At 37.5% G+C, this 19,325-nt stretch overlaps 1 protein-coding gene across 3 annotated transcripts in view; it reads right to left on the reverse strand.

Moving 5' to 3' along the window:
- LOC107400195 (uncharacterized) overlaps window positions 1-19,325 on the reverse strand; it is a 35,312-nt gene that overhangs the window by 4,200 nt on the left and 11,787 nt on the right. Inside the window, exons 6-13 of one of the 3 annotated variants that reach the window (XM_076561612.1) lie at window positions 16,123-16,222; window positions 14,802-14,951; window positions 13,629-13,759; window positions 11,922-11,998; window positions 7,974-8,061; window positions 4,431-4,599; window positions 1,666-1,988; window positions 531-680 (exon numbers count right to left, since the gene is read on the reverse strand). In XM_076561612.1, the coding sequence (XP_076417727.1) occupies window positions 531-680; window positions 1,666-1,988; window positions 4,431-4,599; window positions 7,974-8,061; window positions 11,922-11,998; window positions 13,629-13,759; window positions 14,802-14,951; window positions 16,123-16,222 (1,188 nt within the window). Of the gene's footprint in view, window positions 1-530; window positions 681-1,557; window positions 1,989-4,430; window positions 4,600-7,973; window positions 8,062-11,921; window positions 11,999-13,628; window positions 13,760-14,801; window positions 14,952-16,122; window positions 16,223-19,325 lie in introns of all 3 variants that reach the window. The other 2 variants (XM_076561611.1, XM_076561610.1) reach the window with 2 other exon arrangements.

Raw genomic sequence — 19,325 nt, forward strand, 5'->3', positions numbered from 1 at the left:
GAATAAAAATCTTTTAGATTGATAGTGGGGAAGAGACAGACAAATACACATGATAGTTTCAAGAGAACCTGGATCAAAATCCACCAACCCCTTCTGTCACTTCAAAGGCCTTTCAATAACAATGCCAAGGGGTGGGGCAAAAGACCTTCACCTTGCTAGATCAAAGCATACCACACAGCCAAGTGCAGACCCTTGCAAACACCTGGTAACACCACATGCCTGTGGTCCAATCATTCTGCTATGCATCCCTGCCTAGTAAAGCAAGCTCAGATCTCACTAGGAAACCTTTGTTGGTCTACACACACACATGCCACTGAGTTACAGACTTTTGAGAATTCATAACACCTGCACAAGCATATGTTTGTCATTGAGCCTGTATACAGGTCCAGTTAGCACAGATATTTTTAATTCTTTGGGGCAACTCAATTGCAGCCTATGGGGTAGGCTGAGCCAAGTAAACCAAGCCAATCAAACTTCTTATGCAATGGAATCACCTTTCAGTTATAAAAATAAAAATGAACTTTCCATACCTCTTCTTCAATTTCTTGGTAAGAAGGTGGTTCCTCAGAGAAGGATCTACTTATAGTCAAATCATAGACCTGTGTTCTCATCACTCTTGGGCCACAGCGTTGGTCAACACTTTCCCCCAAAAGTGGACCCTGCTGATGTGGTCTTCTTGGCTGTAATTGGAAGGACAAAAAATTACAAAGGTCTTGTTGTTACTTCATGCTTTTCCTTAGTGCACAGAACACAGTGAACATGAAGAAGGATTGTTCACCCAAGCCCAAACATTTAGAAGCTGCACTGGCCCCTGCTAAGAGCTGGCTGGGCTCTCCTCAGCTTCTGTACACAGCCAGATTGCAGAACCATCACCAATTATTTTAGGAATTTATGACCATACCTGAACTAAGAGTTTAATTGTGTATTAATCCAAAACAAAAATAAGAATAAGAATGAGAATAAGAATAAAAGAATAAGAAGAAGAAGAAGAAGGAGGAGGAGGAGGAGGAAGAGGAGGAAGAGGAAGAAGAAGGAGGAGGAGGAGGGAGAAGAAGAAGAAGAAGAAGAAGAAGAAGAAGAAGAAGAAGAAGAAGAAGAAGAAGAAGAAGAAGAAGAAGAAGAAGCAGCATAGCTTGTTGTGGTATGTGCTGAGGGCAAGGGTGGGATGAGTTGTCAAGAAAGCTGTCTTTTCTTGAGATGGTTAGCATTGCCTCACAACTGATGAAAAGCAGGACCCTTAGAAATGCTGTTTTCAGAGCAGCTCAATTTCCCACTTACTTCAAAATTTCTCACCAGTATTTAACATCCTTGTATATTTAACAGTATGAGAAACAGGGGGGGTGTGCCTCAAAGAACATCCAACCTCCCAGTTTGTAAAGATTCAAGGGTTCTTCTCATGTGTTTCTGAAAAGCTAGTACATCACAGTTATATATGGTTTTGAAAAATAGAGATCATGCTTTCTATAAGGCAAACCTGAGTAAACAGTGAATTTAATCTCAATGATGGTAGAGGTCCACGAAAAAGAAAAATTAATTTTGAAAGACTTTCAGATGTACCTCAGCTATAACACAGGCTGGCAAATCTCCACGCACCATAGGTTTCACCACTGCCTTTGGGCGAGGAGACTGTACTTCTCTGCTTGGACACTTTGGGGATGACTCAACTGTCTTTTGATGTTCTTGTCCTTGGTCCACGATGGGTTGTTGGATTTTAGGGCCTTTCTTAACGTTAATTTCTTTTACTATTACACAGTAATCTTCATCTGAAGAAGAATCAAAAACTTCAATAACTTCCTTTTTAGGATTTGAGCTTGTTGCCTCTTCCAAGGGTTTCTTTACATCCTCATCATTGCATTCTCCTTGTTCTGGGGAGGCCTGTTCATCCTGGATGTCATTTTGAAGAAATTCTGGACCTGCTTCAAATTCCATATCCATAGGCTCTAGTGAGGACTTTGGATCTATGGTAGAGCCCTGTTCAGGGGAAGAAGCTGAGGAAGGAAGCACAAAGGAGAGCATGAATATAACGGTAAAATATGCCAGCTTTATACAACAGGACAGTATGGATTAATTTTATGATTAAGAATGAGATGTGCCAGGTGCTAGGAATCATTCAGATAACAGTATTTTTAAAAGTCATTCATATTTGAAAGTAAAGGACAAGTAAAATATGTCTGAATTTCTGTCCACCTCCCAGTTCACACTGGTGCTTAAATCCAGCCCAGTTGTTAGTAACCTTTCATGGCAACATTCTGCGGGCTCTACTTCAGAATATTTGGTGTCCTATAATAACAAAGCTGAAATAAGTTACAACTCTGTAAGATGTTACAATACACCTTTGCTTTAATAGCTGAGAAAAGACAATAATGAAGAATTCTGACATCATTTGGAAAATCCACTTGACATACTTCTTATATGACCTAGTAGTCTCACAGTCAGGAATTTACCCAAGTAAACTTAAAGTTCCACACAAAACTTTTGGGAAAATGTTTGTAACAACGTTATTCACAATCGGCAAAATCCTGAAAGCAACCCAGATGTCCTTCCGCTGATGGATAGACTAAAATCCTGTAGTATATTCATAAAGTCCAATAAAATGAAGTAGATCATTGTTTCCTCTTGTGACATGGAAAGTTTCTAACTGTACATTTCTTCGTAAAAGAAGCCAGGTGGAAAAGGCTTCACATTAGGAATAGGGATGAAACCCAGTGGTGTTTTGCGTATGTAATGTGTGGCATTAGGGGGATCAAAATAAAATGGCTAAAATTTCTCTCCTTTGTTCATTTTTCTCTGTACTGTTCTTTCAACTCAAATTATTTTTTTGTTACAGGATCTCATGAATTCCAGGATGGCCTTGAATTCATTGTGTATACAAGAATGGCCTTGAACGCCTCATCTTTGTACCTCTACCTTCTGAGTACTGCATTGAAATTTCCCTCTAAGTCCAAAATTATTACAAAATGAAAAAAATTACAAAATGTAAACATCAGGATCAGGCAGAGTGACCCACCAGGCACCTCCCAACTTCTCTGTTCAACTTGAGGATGCACATCTCACCACAATGCTATGAATACAAGCAAACTACCCTTCCATCAATATATTAGTTTCAGTTTCTCCATTTTAGTCATTTTGGAAAATTCTAGTTTCTTGATAGTTTCAGTGTTCAGAATTTTGACTAAACTCTTGTACTATCAAACACTTTCAAATCACTTTTGAACCATAATAGTATGTTTGCAGTTTTCTGGTACCAAATGTAAAAAAAGACCAAATAAATATCAGTAAGCCATAGCCAGGAACCCAGAAGTTTTTCAAATTCAACATTTGTTGCTAGATATCTTGATGTGCTCTTTTGACTGGAAAAGACAGCTGTAAGAGCTTATAAGGATTTGTCCACAGTTGGTTTAACAGTAATGAATATAATTCCTCAGAACAAACCTACAAGGTAAATCCAGACATGTAGGTTATGAGCAATCACTGCTCATGCAAATGTAAGAAATTCTCTCTCTCTCTCTCTCTCTCTCTCTCTCTCTCTCTCTCTCTCTCTCTCTCTCTCTCTCACACACACACACACACACACACACACACACATACCTGTGCTGTTTTCAATGGATAGTTTGAAATAGAGTTATGAAACTTACAAAAATAATGGAAGTGATATTACTAAAAACTATGTAAACATTAAAACTACATCTGGAACTGAGAAAATAGAATTAAAAAAGATTAACCACAATACCTGAAAATTCCACAATACAAAGCTCTACAATAACGTGGTAAATGGATACCCATCCTTTTCTCAAGTGTTTCAGTTTTTTTTGTACAATTTTGTAATTAGCCCTTTATTGAAACACATAAAAGGAACAACAGTATTTTTGAGGGATTAACCTATTTGCCTCTACTCCTATTAAAAATTCCTAGCAAAGCACATGCTTGTGTTTCTGTCATCCCAGCACTCAGGAGTAGAGGTAAAAGAATTGCTATGACTTCTAAGACAGGGTGAATTATACATCAAGACTCTGTCTCAAAACATCAACAAAAAACAATGAAAGCATGTTGCTGCAATAGACTAGACTACACGGACACAAATGATAAAACATTATTTCATCAAAGACAGGTCTATCACAATGTTTGTAGTATTAAAATAAAAAACAGCTGAATAATACTAATTCAGCAGAAAGGAGGAAAGTCTGCACATTTATTGTTTGGATTTATAAAGTGTGTAAGAGTCCTGATTGCTTGAATCTATGAGAAGATTCTTACTTTATTGCTCTGAAATCATCATCGGAAAAAATTCACAGAAAATGAGCAATATTGTACTTGACATCTGTGATTTCACACCATTATAAACCACACACTATCTTTGTTTTAAACCTTGCAACCACCTCAAATGCCATTCCATTTATTTAGTCCACATCCAAATAGCTGGTTGTACCTACCGGGTGAAAATGCTGCTGCTGCAAATTCTGTGGATGAAATACTTGTGGTCGTGCTCACGGTTGTATCTACACTTATTATTGTGCATGTACTTGATTGAGACGGTGGCCTGATCTGAACTAATTCAAATGGTGTTTGTTCACTGGCCAGTTGAATATCTATAAACTCAACCTGAATTTCCAAAAGAAGGTAACACATTTCACTAACCAGATAGAATAAGATGCAAATAAATGGAAACACAAGCAGGAACCCAAACTTTAGATGTAACTTTAATCACTTGAAAAGCCAACACAAATCCAATATATATATATATATATATATATATATATATATATATATATATATCCTTTAAAATATTGTTTTAAGTTACTAAGCTTCAACATCTTTTGGATAGTAGACCCCAGTGAGTTTTCCCAGAGTTCCTGCACATGCAAAGTATGCTTCAAGCAAGTGAAAGCCAAGTAAGAGATGATTAATATTTTAGGTTGATTAAGTGGGATGATATCAGTAAGAGTATTTTGGCTGTAGTAAAGGAATCCATTGCTGTCATTTTCCCTTAGGCTGCTTGTGTTTTAGTCAAATGCTAATTTAAAACACTTATGTATGCTCAACTTGGAATTAGGCTAGTTACCAAGAAATTAGCCTTAAATAGAAAATTCTCTAAGATTAAAATGCAATTTGGTGGGGACTGGAGAGATTTCTCAGTGTTCAAGCACACTGGCTGCTCTTCCAGAGGACTTGGGTTTGATTCCCACCAACCACATGGTGGCTCATGACCATATGGCAAATGGGAGTTTTTGCTTTCTGTGGAAGCCCAGAATTGCAAGAGTGAACAGAGCAGTCTATTGTTCAGCATTGTAAGGGTATATAAAACAGGCTACCATCAGCTTAGAATGTACTTAAATTGAAAATTAAAAGAATTGTTTCTACAAATAATGTGTGTGTGTGTGTGTGTGTGTGTGTGTGTGTGTGTGTGTGTGTGTGTGTGTGTACACATGTGTATGTGCTGGTGCTTGTGCACATGTGAACTTGCATTTGGAAGCTACATGACAAGCACATGTGTCGAGTCTCTCACACTATCCAAACTAGTCTGACTGGACAACAAACCCCAGAGATCTGCCTGTTCTTGCCTCTTCAGCTCTGGGATTATAAGTGTACATCATCATGTCATTATGTACACCATACTGAGGTGGGTTCTCAGGATAATTGTAAGTCATTGTCTTTGCAAGGCTAGCACTCTATGGACTAAGCTATCTTCTCAGACTCTCATGGTCACCATTTTGATGATATTCAAAAAGTAAAAAAAAATCTCATGCCAGACCTTGCTTAATAATTTAGGACTTTGCATATTTTATTCCTAAAGAGTGGTATAGTTCTATTTCCTTAATAACCTGATCCATTTTGAATAGCATATGAACCACTCTTCATATAAAATATGTTCATCAGTCAAATCCTCTTCATCCCTGCCTAAACATTAAGTTTGGTTTCACGGAGGTAATTCATTTGGTTGGGTAGGGTTAGCTACCAAGACATATCTATGGCACTTTTTCTTTTAGAAACTTGTTTCTTGAATCATATGAAGCATTTCAACTTCAGGAAACAGGAACAACCTGACTTTTTTTTTTCTTTTTCGAAACAGGGTTTCTCTGTGTAGCTTTGCGCCTTTCCTGGAACTCACTTTGGAGACCAGGCTGGCCTCGAATTCACAGAGATCCGCCTGCCTCTGCCTCCCGAGTGCTGGGATTAAAGGCGTGTGCCACCACCGCCCGGCAACAACCTGACTTTTTAAGTGTCCTCTTATTTGTAATTAATGCATTTTTGGAAATATGGCAATCTTTTCATTACTTAGAACGATAATCTGTTGAGCTGATATTAGACTGCTATTCATCTTGCTCAGGGTCATTTTGTTTAAAGTTCGAGTTGAGTTTTGTCCCCTCTCTGTCTTCTATATCTCTACTTAGTCTTCTATCTAATTCCCTCTGTTTCATACTTTTTTCTGAACAAAATGCTAGGTTCAGCATAAGTACTTCTTCAGAGGCAGAAGCTCTTACTCTGTTGTGCTTGTGTCAGTATGCTAGGTCAGTGCTTAACACTCGGCTACAACCTCAGGCTGGGAGTATGATATTTACATATAAGCCCCTTCTTTTAAAAATGCATTTATTTATTTAATTTCACATGTTTGTGGTCTGTACACCATATATGTGCCTACTACCCACAGAGATCAGAAGAAGGCATCCATCTGTGCATAATATCACCTAGGCTACATGCAACATGCAGTGGCAGGGAAGGAGGGACAACTTCACTAAGCATCAGTGGGAAATGCTTGTTCTTCTATACTTCCCTTCTTAAAATTGTAATATTGTATTAGAGTTGAGTTTCAGATCACCAAGAGGAAGGCCAGGTTTTAGATTTGTATTAATGTCTATGCCTATTGGATTTACTCCAGTAAACAATGAAGAATGAATAATGAATGATAATGAAGAAATGACTTAAGGAAAGGATAGGAACAAGCAAAGCTAGTTAGGGATCATGCACTATCCATAAAGGGATGTGTAATATGGTCTGAAGTTTCCTTATAGAACCCAGAGCAGCAAATAGATCAATAGACTCCCTTACCATGTGTGTGTGTGTGTGTGTGTATGTGTGTGTGTGTGTGTGTGGTGTGTGTGTAAGTACATATGCCTCTGATTGACACTGGGTATCCTGCTCTATTACTATCTAATTCCTTTGAGCCAAAACTTGTTACTGAACCTAGAGCTAGGTCTGGCACTCAGCAAGCCCTAGCTCGTCTCCACACTCTCCAACAGTGGTTCTCAAACTGTGGATCATGACCCTTTTGGCAAACCTCTATCTCCAAAAATTTTACATTACAATTAATAACAGTAGCAAAATTACAGCTATGAAGTAGCAAAGAAAATGATTTTATGGTTGTAGTTAACCACAATTTGAGGAATTTTATTACCCTCATCATTAGGAAGTTTGAGGACCACTGCTCTACAGGTGAGGGTTACAAGTGTGAGCATGTACTCCTAGAATTTTATGTGGGTGTTGGGGATTTGAATTTGGGTGCTCATGCTCACACAGGAAGCTCTATTACCCACCAAATATCTCCTCATGCCTTGATAAACTTGTTTTTTGTGACTAGGTCCCATTTTTCAGGCCAGGTTCACCTGGAACTCATGTGTAGCACAAGCTGGCCTGAAATTTGCAGCCATCCTCCTACCTCATTACCCCAATTTCTAACAATACAGCCATAAGTCAAGATGCTCAACTTTCAAACTTTCCTTACAAATTACAAAAAAAAATCCACTTTAAATGATGTCTGAAAACGAGTTTAGCTTGATATTTTTCTAAGTTATCACAGAGACTATTCTAAGCATGGCTATTACTTACAGTAAGAAAAAAGCATACTATAGGACACTGCCATGCTCACAAGACAGTTACTGAAATGAAAGTTTTTACATGTTGACAACACATATTAACTAAATAATAGCATTACAAGGTAAAGACAGAGGGTTCTACTTAGTGACTGTCAATGTACATACTTCATTGACTGATTCAGGATATTCCGCATTCAAATTTTCAGCCTTGCACTTTCTTTGAATTCCCTTCTTCTTGCGTCGTTTTAGAAGCCTTAATAAAATCATAAAGAAATCATTATCAAAATGTGTTTTGTGTACTGACCAGGAAGCTTCCTCTCTGCTGGCAAGCTTTCAAAGTACTGGAAGGGTTATTTAGGCTGAACGAGGGAAAAGTCATCAATGGTCTTACCAGCTGTGAACATTGTGATCAACAATAATGATTGGCATGGCAAGATATGCACATGTTTGAAATAGTGGCATGAATGATAAGGGGACAAACAACCCATTTCTGAATAGATTGAAGGACCCACCACAGGAGGAAGAAGAGATGACTAGCACCATAAATCTGACAAAGGACACAAGGCTGACAAGCTCACCAGCCGCAAGGTTGAATAAACTTGCCATTATTTTGCTAAATAACATGGTATCAAACTGCCCTCTAAATTAATATCTTTATGCCCATGGATAAGTGTAGCTCTCAGAACTCATCAAAGAAGTTTCTTTGTGCAGTATTTGGTGGTTAACATAGAAACTCACAATTGGTCAAAGTGCAGAGAATAAGTGTTACTGCAGTGTTTAGTCCTACATGGTAAATCTATGATCCCCTGCCACACAAGGCTTAAGGACTATTGCAGAAGATAGGGCAAGAAGACTGTAAGACCGGAGATCAAGGATGAAACAGTGTCATCTTGACCATGACAGGATCACTGCACTCATAAACTCATGGCAGTGGTATGGCCGGCATGAAATCTATGTAAGATCAGGTTAGTCAACATTCCAGAATGGAGTGGGGAGGGGCTCATAAGTCTCTATTCCTAATTTGGGAAGCTGTTGACAGTTGGTGTTTTCTGGGGAAGGAAGCATCAATTTGACTTAAGACTATGACCATTGGTAGGCTGAACAAGTTTAAGTGGATGGCCCCAAATCCATGAGTATGTAGCCAGCACAAATCAGACTCAGTGGAATATGTAAAAAAAAAGAGGCCAAGAAGTTGGGAGGCATAGGGGTGGAATGTGAGGGAATGGATCTAGGAAGAATTACAAAGAGAAGCTGGGGGTGAGTATTATCTAAATATATCGTGTGAAGTTCTCAAAGAATTAATAAGGATATTATATTAAAAATCTGTTTTATATAATGATAGATAAGTATGGAAATGTCATAATGCATACCCATTACTTTGTATGCTTAACTTTAAAATATACTGTGTCTTAGGATTAGAAGTGTGATTCAGTGGAAGAACATTTAGCTAATATGTGTATAAGCCTGGTTATCCCTAACATTCTAAAACACACAGACACAAAAAACAGAGTTTAGTTTGAGAGGCGAAACAACAGAAAAATTCCATCACTCCAAAATATAAGAGGATGAATTATCTTAATAAATATGACTTTAAAAACACAAACAAACAAAATAACCTAACAGTAAATGTGGTAAATGACACCTTGGAAATTGTGAGTGCATTCAGAAGAGCTAAAATAGGGGAAAAAAGCCAGTCAGTGAGTTATTGCATGCACTTGAATATCTGATTTGTACATAAAATGTTTAATAATTACTTTTTTTTTGGTTTTTCAAGACAGGGTTTCTCTGTGTAGCTTTTGGAGCCTGTCCTGAAACTCACTCTATAGCCTAGGCTGGCTTTGAACTCACAGAGATCCACCTGCTTCTGCCTCCCAAGTGCTGGGATTAAAAGTGTGCTCCACCACCGCCTGGATAATAATTACTCTTACTGGTTTGATTTCCAATGTGAAATAATTTAAACATAAACAATGTCATGTATTATTTATAATATCTAAATACTTAAAGAAAATTCTAAGACAGCAAACACACACACACACACACACACATACACACACACACACACACACACACACACACACACACATCCATCCATGTTGATTTTCTTTTGGAGGCAGGAAATCAATGTATCCCAGACTAGCCTTAAACTTAGTATGTTACCATAGAATACCTTACATATGTAATCTGGGTGTGGGGGAGATGACTCAGCAGTTAAGAATACTGGCTGCTCTTTCAGAGGGCCTGGGGTTCATTTCCCAGCACCCTTGTGGCAGCTCACAACTGTCTGTAACTCCACTTCCCTGGTGTCTCACACCCCACTCTGGCCTCCATGGGCACTGCATACATGTGGTGCTCAGACATACATGCAGGCAAAGCACCACACACATAATGTGTTTTTAAAACTTGATCTGCCTACTTCCACCTCTGGAGTCTGATATTATAGGCACGTACTACCAACTCCTCCAAGTTTATGCTTTATCAACTGAACTACATTCCCAGCCCCAGAGCTTTTTATACATCAAATTTACATTTCATACAATTCAATTAAAGCCTTAAATTCAACGATTTTGGGCACATTCAGATCATACAATTATTGGAGTAATTTTAGTTCCCTTGGGGGTTTTAGTCCTTTTTGTATTTACATATTTGTTTATATGCTGGTGACTGAACTCAGGACTTTGCAGTTGCTGGGCAAAGCCCTAAGATAAATCCCCAACCCCTAGAGAATTTAAGAACATTTTCTTATCTAAGGAAAAAAAAAAAACTATACTGTTCTAGCAATCATTCCCCTCTGTCCCCATCCACATACAACACCTGGCCAGAGGCAACCACTAATCCACTTTCAGTCTCTGTAGAATTCTCCATTGCCTCTTTACAAATGAGTGGAATTTAAAAGTCTGTCTTGGCTGACTTCTTGACCAGCTTCAGAGGCGTCTGGTTGCAAGCCCAACAGACAACTGTACTAGACCCAGACTCCTCCCATCCCTCATTTAAGCCCAACAGACAACTGTACTAGACCCAGACACCTCCCATCTCTCATTTTAAACCAATCATAGAAGACTGAAAACTTCAAGCCTTCCCCAACTTTTTCTCAGCTTGGTGTCTTAGCTGCAGAATATTGTTACTTTTTATCCATCTGTTCTCAACTGTGAATTTTTTAGGAAGTAAACAGCCTGGTACCTCTGGGTCTCCCAAATACTTCAGATGTTAATCTTTCATCTTAAAATGACTTAGCCAGGCAAACTGTCTTAAAGGGTAAGCATAGTGTTTTCGTAAAATCTTAAAGCAACATTTTGCCTTTAAATTATCTTGCATGCGGTAAACAGTGGCCCACATCTTTAATCATAGCAGCTGTGTGAAAGAGGCAGGTGGATCTCTGTGAATTTGAGCCAGTCTGGTCTACATAGTGAGTTCCAGGATAGCCAAGATAACTCTGAGCTACTGTTTCTCTTACTCTGTATCTTAAATGCTACCATGTCTTTTTTCAATATTCCTATTGCTTAAAAAAACTATTTCTTCATTTTGTGTGTGTGTGTGTGTGTGTGTGTGTGTGTGTGTGTGTGTGTGTGCGCGTGCATGTGTTCATTCATGAATGACACTTGTGTGAAGGACTGAGGAAAAGTTTCAGGAATCAGGCCTCTCCACCATGTGGATCCCAAGAGTTGGGGTCACATCCTCAGATGTATATTATATGTTTTTTTCTGTCATTTTTTATAGGCTTATTATTGGACCAATCAAGAAAATAGCACAATAGACACTGGTTACATAACCACTTACAGACATTAAAATACACAGAACTGGAAGCTGGAAGTGGTGGTAAACACAAATGCACAAAGAGTTAGATGATATATGATAAGGATAGACGATAGATAGATAGATAGATATAGATAGATGGACAGACACACAGATAGGCAAGAAAAATCTGCAGTTTTAAGATAATTAAAAATTTTAAAATGTAAAAAGGCAATTATGAGTATTCTATGGGAAAACTATAAATTATATTAAATGATGAGATAGGTTCATACCAACAAATTGGTCATTTTAGATTCATTAAAATCCTTAGATGATCTTTCTATTGCTTTGATTTTAATTACTTACAGCCATGATATGTCTTACCTGCGGTACTGTATATCAGTGTCATCATCATCCGATTCAATAACTATAACAGTGGATTGAATTTTAACAGGACGTTCCTGAAGAAAAATTAGCATATTTGTTTCCATTGTTGTCATCATCATTTTGGCATTTCTTTGAGTCAAACCTATATAGCCTTGTGCAGAGTAGAGCTATACCCTCTCCCAGCCCCCTAATTGCCATTTAAATGTATGTGTATACTAAAAATTGCATGACATTTATCACATACATTACATATTCAAGATACAACTGATCCACATGTTAGTGTGAGGAGGACACTGGGTTTACAGGTATGAAAACGAGGTATACACATACAATGGTTTAACCCAATACTAGTAGATCCAGATGATGAATTTCACTTTGACTCAAGTTCTCACTATTTTATACCATCATACTGTACAGACTAATTTGACCACTATCCCTCTGTTCTCTTGAGATATGTATTCCAAAATATCCACTGATATTGAAACAATATTCTAGAGGCCCAGAAAGAAAAACTGGAGGAAATCACAAAAAACTTCCTGGTGTCATGATGGAGACTAGTGAAATATGGGTGAACCAAGAAAGATTTGTTTTTTCTTTCCCAGGAGAGCAAATAGACCTTGGGGCTGAGTCCTACATATTAAAAGACAGAATTCTCATGGCAGATAATGGAATTCAGGTCCCAGAGGGATAGTACAAAGGAAGAATGAATGAGGCAATCAAATTAGACCAACTTCCTTCAGTTTTTCCCACTTTCCTTACTATCTTCAATATTGAGAAGTGGTTTATTTTAAAACTGAATGTAGGAATCATTTACTCTGCCATCACAATAGGAGCATGGTTCACAGGCCAAATGGAGCTCCTCATCTGGGCCACCAATACTGCACAGTCTACAATGTTCTAGTCCTGTCTGTATCTGCTGATAGTGCCTCCATTCATCCCAAATCCTGAAATTTATATCCCCATGACTACAATCAGTCCAGACCTGCCATCCACATCTGGTTAGCTCCATTCTTGTCTCTTTATGCTTCATGATCCACCTATAAAGCAGCCTGGTGATTTCAGTCCATATCATACTACCCCTCTACATTCTAGTGTATTTAGCATAAATTTCGTAAGCATTAGTACAGATAGTGAAGTTCTGTACAATCTGTCCCCTGCCTGCCTCCACTGTCCCCTTACCATTTTCCCCTTATTAAAGTCACATAACCATTTTTTTTCCTTAAAATTATCCAAAGTGGAGTCAAGGCACTCTCTGCACAGATTGCCTTTTTTTTTTTTTATCATTCTTGGCATCCTGTGCTCCAAACAGAAATCACCAGAGATACCCTACCAACTCTCATCCCTGTGACATTTTTCATCAATGCTTTGTTTATTGTCAGCCTCTGTGTATTCCCCTGGCACTTAACACAACATCTGGGACATGAAAATTGTCCCATGTTATTGAAAGAATAAACTAAAGGAATTTCTTCCTATCACTTGGATTCTAAAAACTCACTTTTCCTTTGAGAGGTTAAAAAACAAACAAACAAACAAACAATCAAGAGAAAAAAACAGAGCTGTTGTTACATGGAAATTCACTTACTAACAGAAGCATACAAGTTGTTTGTTCTTTACTGAGTATTAAATGTTTGTGCACTGATGTCCAGAGGCTGAAAGTGAAAATGATATGCCCTTCAAAGTGGGAACCACAGACACCATACTCACTGATTCATCCTTTGTACGAAGAACTGAAATGGTTCCCACAAGATAGTACTGTTGCTCCCATAACAGCCTTGGAGTTGATGACCAAATGTTTCTGCTATTTGGACCATAATTTCCAAAAAATACAAATGACTCTAAGGGTGACAGACACAATGGCAATTAAATGAAAAGATATACAAGATAAGCAAGGATGCAGGCAAATGCCACATCACATTGCTATTTACCATCCTGTTGTCATTTTTCAATATTCTGAGCCATGGGATTTTCCTGGTCTTCCTTCCCTTTCAAACCAGCTCCCAAGATGGTCACCACCAAAATATGAGACACTCATACAGAAAATCAAATGTGAATTTGTGCTGATGTCAATCTTTTGCTGTTGCCCTATGTATTGCTGTGGTAGTCTCTAAAAAAACATGGTGTGTGTGTGTGTGTGTGTGTGTGTGTGTGTGTGTGTGTGTGTGTGTGTATAAGTATAAATGTACATGCATCTATCCAAGTTTTTTTTAAAGATATTTTAACTGTAACTTCTAAGAAACATGAGAAAAGTCTTAACAAGTACTTGGGTACCTAAAGCACAAAGTATAGCTTGCTTCTGATTATGTTAAATGTTTTATGGCTCCAAAGCAGTTAATTTTAGTTATGTATGTTTATTTATCAGCTTGTACTTCCTTAAATCTTAAAAATTATACACCAAGCCTCATAGTAGACATTACATAATTCACAAACTTCTTTTCCTATATTAGTGTACAGAACTTTAGTGTTTATATTTTATATATTTGTCTTTGATAGGATGTTATAAGTTTAGACCCCAGGTAATCCAATCTCTGGTATGATTTATAAACTATAAAATCCATTTGTAAGTTTGGGTATTCATGGAGTTCCCTTTAAGCTTGGCAGTGCATTAAACTTTAGGGATTGGTTTTATATTTTATTTTGTTTTGTAAGATGAGACAGCCATTTTTTTTATCAATCTAATCCACCATATTTCTCTATGACTCCAACTTATAAATTTTACTATTATTTTTAATGCCTAATAGGCGTAGCCAGAAATTGTTAGTGTAGGGGTATCAAAGATTTTGTAAATACTAATAATACAAAAACATGTATGCTACCAATTAGGAATACACCACTCCTGTACATCATTTAAAAATCATGGGCTGGAGCTGGGTTGCTTACCGTCATAGGAATCCTGCAGGTACAAGATGAATTTTACATACTCATATGTGTCCCTGCCTTCGTACATGTTCGTGTAATCATGTGTATCCAGCGCAGCCTGGCTGGGATTTCCTTTTCTTATATAGCAGCAAAATTCAATAAGATTGCCAACTAAAGAGAGAACAATACAAATTATGTTGTATAGTCAGAGGGATTATTTCAGTCAATGAAAGTCTTCTTTAGTCAAAACAACACTTTTTTTTTGGGGGGGGGAGAATTTCTCCATCTAGCCCTGGCTATCCTCAAATTCTCTCTGTAGACCAGGCTGCCCTTGAACTCACAGAGATCCGAGTGCTTCTGCCTCCTAAGTACTGGGATTAAAGATGTGCTACACCACACCGGGCTCAAGACAACATTTTAAAGAACACAATTTTCTTTCAATGAATGCTGTACTCATAGGGCTATCAACTGTAGAATAGGGTACCACCCAGAATATAATACACTGAAATTTACATAACACTACTACAATTAGAAAAATACTGCTGTAATAAGGGTTTAGAGTAAACAAAAAACAGGGCTGGGGATGACTTTTCAATAAAGAATTTTTATTAGTTCTTTGAGAATTTCATATATGCATGTGGTATAATTTGATCATGTTCATGCCCCACTCCCACCAGCTCCTCATTCCCAGTAATTCCTTCCTAACTTTGTGCCAAAAAACCATACAATTTCAATTTGTGCTGCTCATACACTTCTGAAAGCAAACATTCATTAGAGAAGTGGTCCTTAACATGTGGGCTGCAACTCCTTTGGGGGACAAATGACCTTTTCACAGGGGTCATATGAGACCATTAGAAAACACAGACATTTATAATACAATTCATAACAGTAGCAAAATTAGAGTTATAAAGTAGCAATGAAAATAATTTTATAGTTGGGGTCACCATGACATGAGCAAATATATTAAAGGGTCACCGAATTAGGAAGATTGAGAACCGCTCTACTAGATCATGATCAGCCTGCCAGGGGCCATATCCTTGAAGAAAACCCACTTACCTCTCCCAGTATACATCAACTGTTCCTAGCTCCTCATCTGAGGGTGAGGGCACATGAGCTCCTCCCCACTCCCCCACAGAAGAGAATTTTTTTAAATGTTAGAAAGGAGGTGTTTGAATCTATAAGCTATAAACTTAAACGAATATATGATCAGCAGCTACACTGACTAATATTTTTTTCAAAAATTATTAAGTTTTAAGAGAGCAAGAATTTATTCAACTGGGTGTTACTTGTCACTCAAAACTTCAAAATTAAATTAAAACAAAATAAAACCATATGAACATACCTGACTGTGCCAAAGGAAGATTAAGAACGACCTTCTGAGATATTTCTTCTTTTTCCTCCTCAGGAAGAATATTTAATAAAGTCTTTCCCATAATATCTTCCTGGAGAGAAAGAGAGAGAACAGATTTTGTTTTCTACACTAATTTAGCTCTACTCTTGACCATTTGTGGCTATAGGTACTGTGCTTCAGTCAGTTTTCATTACCTTCCAGCAGTTACTGCTTGCTACAATCTATTCTGGATACAGTTTTTTTTTTTTTACATCGTTTCTCTCAAACAGTTGAAGTCTTCCCTAGCCATCTCAAAGACAACCGATGTTTTTGTAATCATTACCATGTGTTCTTTTCCTCTGTACTATGTACCTGGAAAAATCTCAACTCTTTGTCCATAGTGTCCGAGAAACAGAATGTGGATGGAAAACCCCACACTTCCTCACTCTTCAATGTGAATCCTTTCTCTTCCTCACGCTTGGGTCCAAAGCCCTCTCCACATTTAAATCTGGCCTTGTTCATTTTGGTGGGGAAAGCTCAATCCCCAGTACCATAAAGAAACACTTATTTTTCAATAAAAATGTTTTCATTTTTATAAATATACAATTCAAATACCCAAACTAATTTATCTCTGATTAATCTGGAATTTCATTGATTTTCACATCCAACAAATGATTAAACAATCACCTTACAGATACTGTCTAAATATATACAAACAGTGCAGCTTCATTATTCCCTATAAGATGAAGAATTATTTTCCATTTTACTCATGATTATTGTTCTTTTCATTGTACCACAACTGTCTCAGATCCAACTTTTACTCATCCTACTAAATGTGCTATGGAACATTCTTACTTATAGATATTACATAAGAAGTAATTAATGTTTCTGCAGGGAGTAAACATTTTCAAAGATGAACATTACATGAATTATAATTTTCAGGAGTACAATAAGAATAAAGTATGTCTATGCATACAAAATGTGCTAATGTGCTAGAAGTAGACTCATACTTATAATTGCAGGACTCAGGACACTAAAGCAATTGGAATGCCCTGAGTCTAAAACCAACCCGAGCTACATTTGGAGTCTCAGGGCAGCCTGAACTGTAGAATACTACTTTATCTTTCCAAAAAAGAAGAAAAGAGAGAGAGAGAGAGAGAGAGAGAGAGAGAGAGAGAGAGAGAGCGCAAGCTATAATGAAATAAAATTATTGTGTATGTTAACTTTTTTTCTTTAACAAATTTTTTATTCATTTTACATACCAACCACAGATCCCCATCTCATCAATCTTCCAGTGCCCCCCCTATTCTTATTCCCCAACACACACCCCAGTCCCTCCTATGAAATGGTAAAGGATCCTATGGATAATCAGAATATCCTGGTATATTCAGTTGAGGTAGGACCAAGCCCTTCCCCCTGCATCAAGGCTGTGCACAGTATCCCAAAATAGGTAATGGGCTCCAAAAAGCCAGCACATGCACTATAATGGATTCCGATCCTACTGTCAGGGCCTCCTTAAACAGACCAAGCTGTACAACTGTCTCGCTTATGGATGGGGTCTAGTCCTGTCCCATGCAGGTACTACAGCTGTTGGTCTAAAGTTCTGTCACTGTATTTCATCATATAAACAAATTGTTCATCAAATTAGATACTGAAAAAGCCTTCAACAAAATCCGACACCCCTTTATGATAAAGGTCTTGTCTTGTGGGATGTCTTTCTGTGTCCTATGAATATGTGTTACTCCTATTGGTTGATAAGTAGTGCTGCATTTGCCTATGGCAGGGCAACTTACAGGCAGTCAGGAAATCCAAGCAGATATATGCTGAAAATAAAGAAGATGAGAGGGAGATACTAGCTGCCACCCAAGGAATAGAAAGATGCCAGCAGACTGGCAATGCCAATGTCATGTGGTGACTTATAGATTAATAGAAATGGATTAAGTTATAATAACTATCAATAAGTCTTACATAGGCCATGCAATTGGTAATTAATATTGTACTTCTGAATGACTATTTTATAAGTGGCTGAGGGACAATGGGGCCAGGAGGGACCTGAGAAACCTTCTAGCAACAGTCTTGGAGAGATCAAGAGTACAAGGAACATACCTAAATATAATAAAAGCAATTTACAGCAAGCTGACAGACAACATCAAATTCAATGGAGAGAAACTCAAAGCAATTCCACTAAAATCAGAAACAAGACAAGGCTTCCACTCTCCACATATCTATTCAATATAGTACTTGAAGTTCTAGCTAGAGCAATAAGACAACAAAAGGAGATCAAAGGTATACAAATGGCAAAGGAAGAAGTCAAACTTTTGCTATTAGAAGATGATATGATAGTATGCATAAGTGACCTCCAAAACTCTACCAGGAAAGAATTACCTTCAGTACTGTGGCAAGATACAATATTAATTAAAAAATCAGTATTTCTCTTATATACAAATGATAAATGGGCTGAAAAAGAAATCAGAGACACATCACTTTAAAATTGCCACAAATAATATAAAATATCTTGGGGTAAATCTAAGCAAGGGAAAGACCTGTATGATAAAAACTTTAAGTCTCTGAAAAAAGAAATTGAAGAAGATATCAGAAAATGTAAAGATCTCCTGTGCTCATGGATAGGTAGAATCAACATAGTAAACATGGCAATCTTACCAAAACAATCTACAATTCAGTGCAATCTACATCAAAATCCCAACACAATTCTTCATAGACTGGGAAAGAATAATACTTAACTTTATATGGAAAAATAACTAGGATAGCTAAAAGAATCCTGTATAATAAAGCAACCTCTGGAGGCAGCATGATCTCTGACCTCAAGCTCTACTATAGAGCTATAGTAATAAAAACAGCTTGGTACTGGCATAAAAACCAACATGTGGACCAATGGAATCGAATTGAAGACCCTGACAATGATCCACACACCTATGAACATATGATTTTCGACAAAGAAGCCAAAATTGTACCAACCCCATATCTGACAGAGGGCTGATATCCAAAATATGTAAAGAACTCAAGAAAGTAGATATCAAAATACCAAAAAAATCTAATTAAATATGGACTACAAATCTAAAAAGAGAATTCTCAATAGAAGAATCTCAAATGACTGAAAGATATTTAAGGAATTGCTCAACATCCTTGGTCATCAGGGAGGTGCAAATCAAAATGACTCTGAGATACCATCTTACACCTGTCAAATGGCTATGATC

Source organism: Peromyscus maniculatus, chromosome X (genome assembly GCF_049852395.1).
Source record: "Peromyscus maniculatus bairdii isolate BWxNUB_F1_BW_parent chromosome X, HU_Pman_BW_mat_3.1, whole genome shotgun sequence".
Taxonomy (NCBI): domain Eukaryota; kingdom Metazoa; phylum Chordata; class Mammalia; order Rodentia; family Cricetidae; genus Peromyscus; species Peromyscus maniculatus.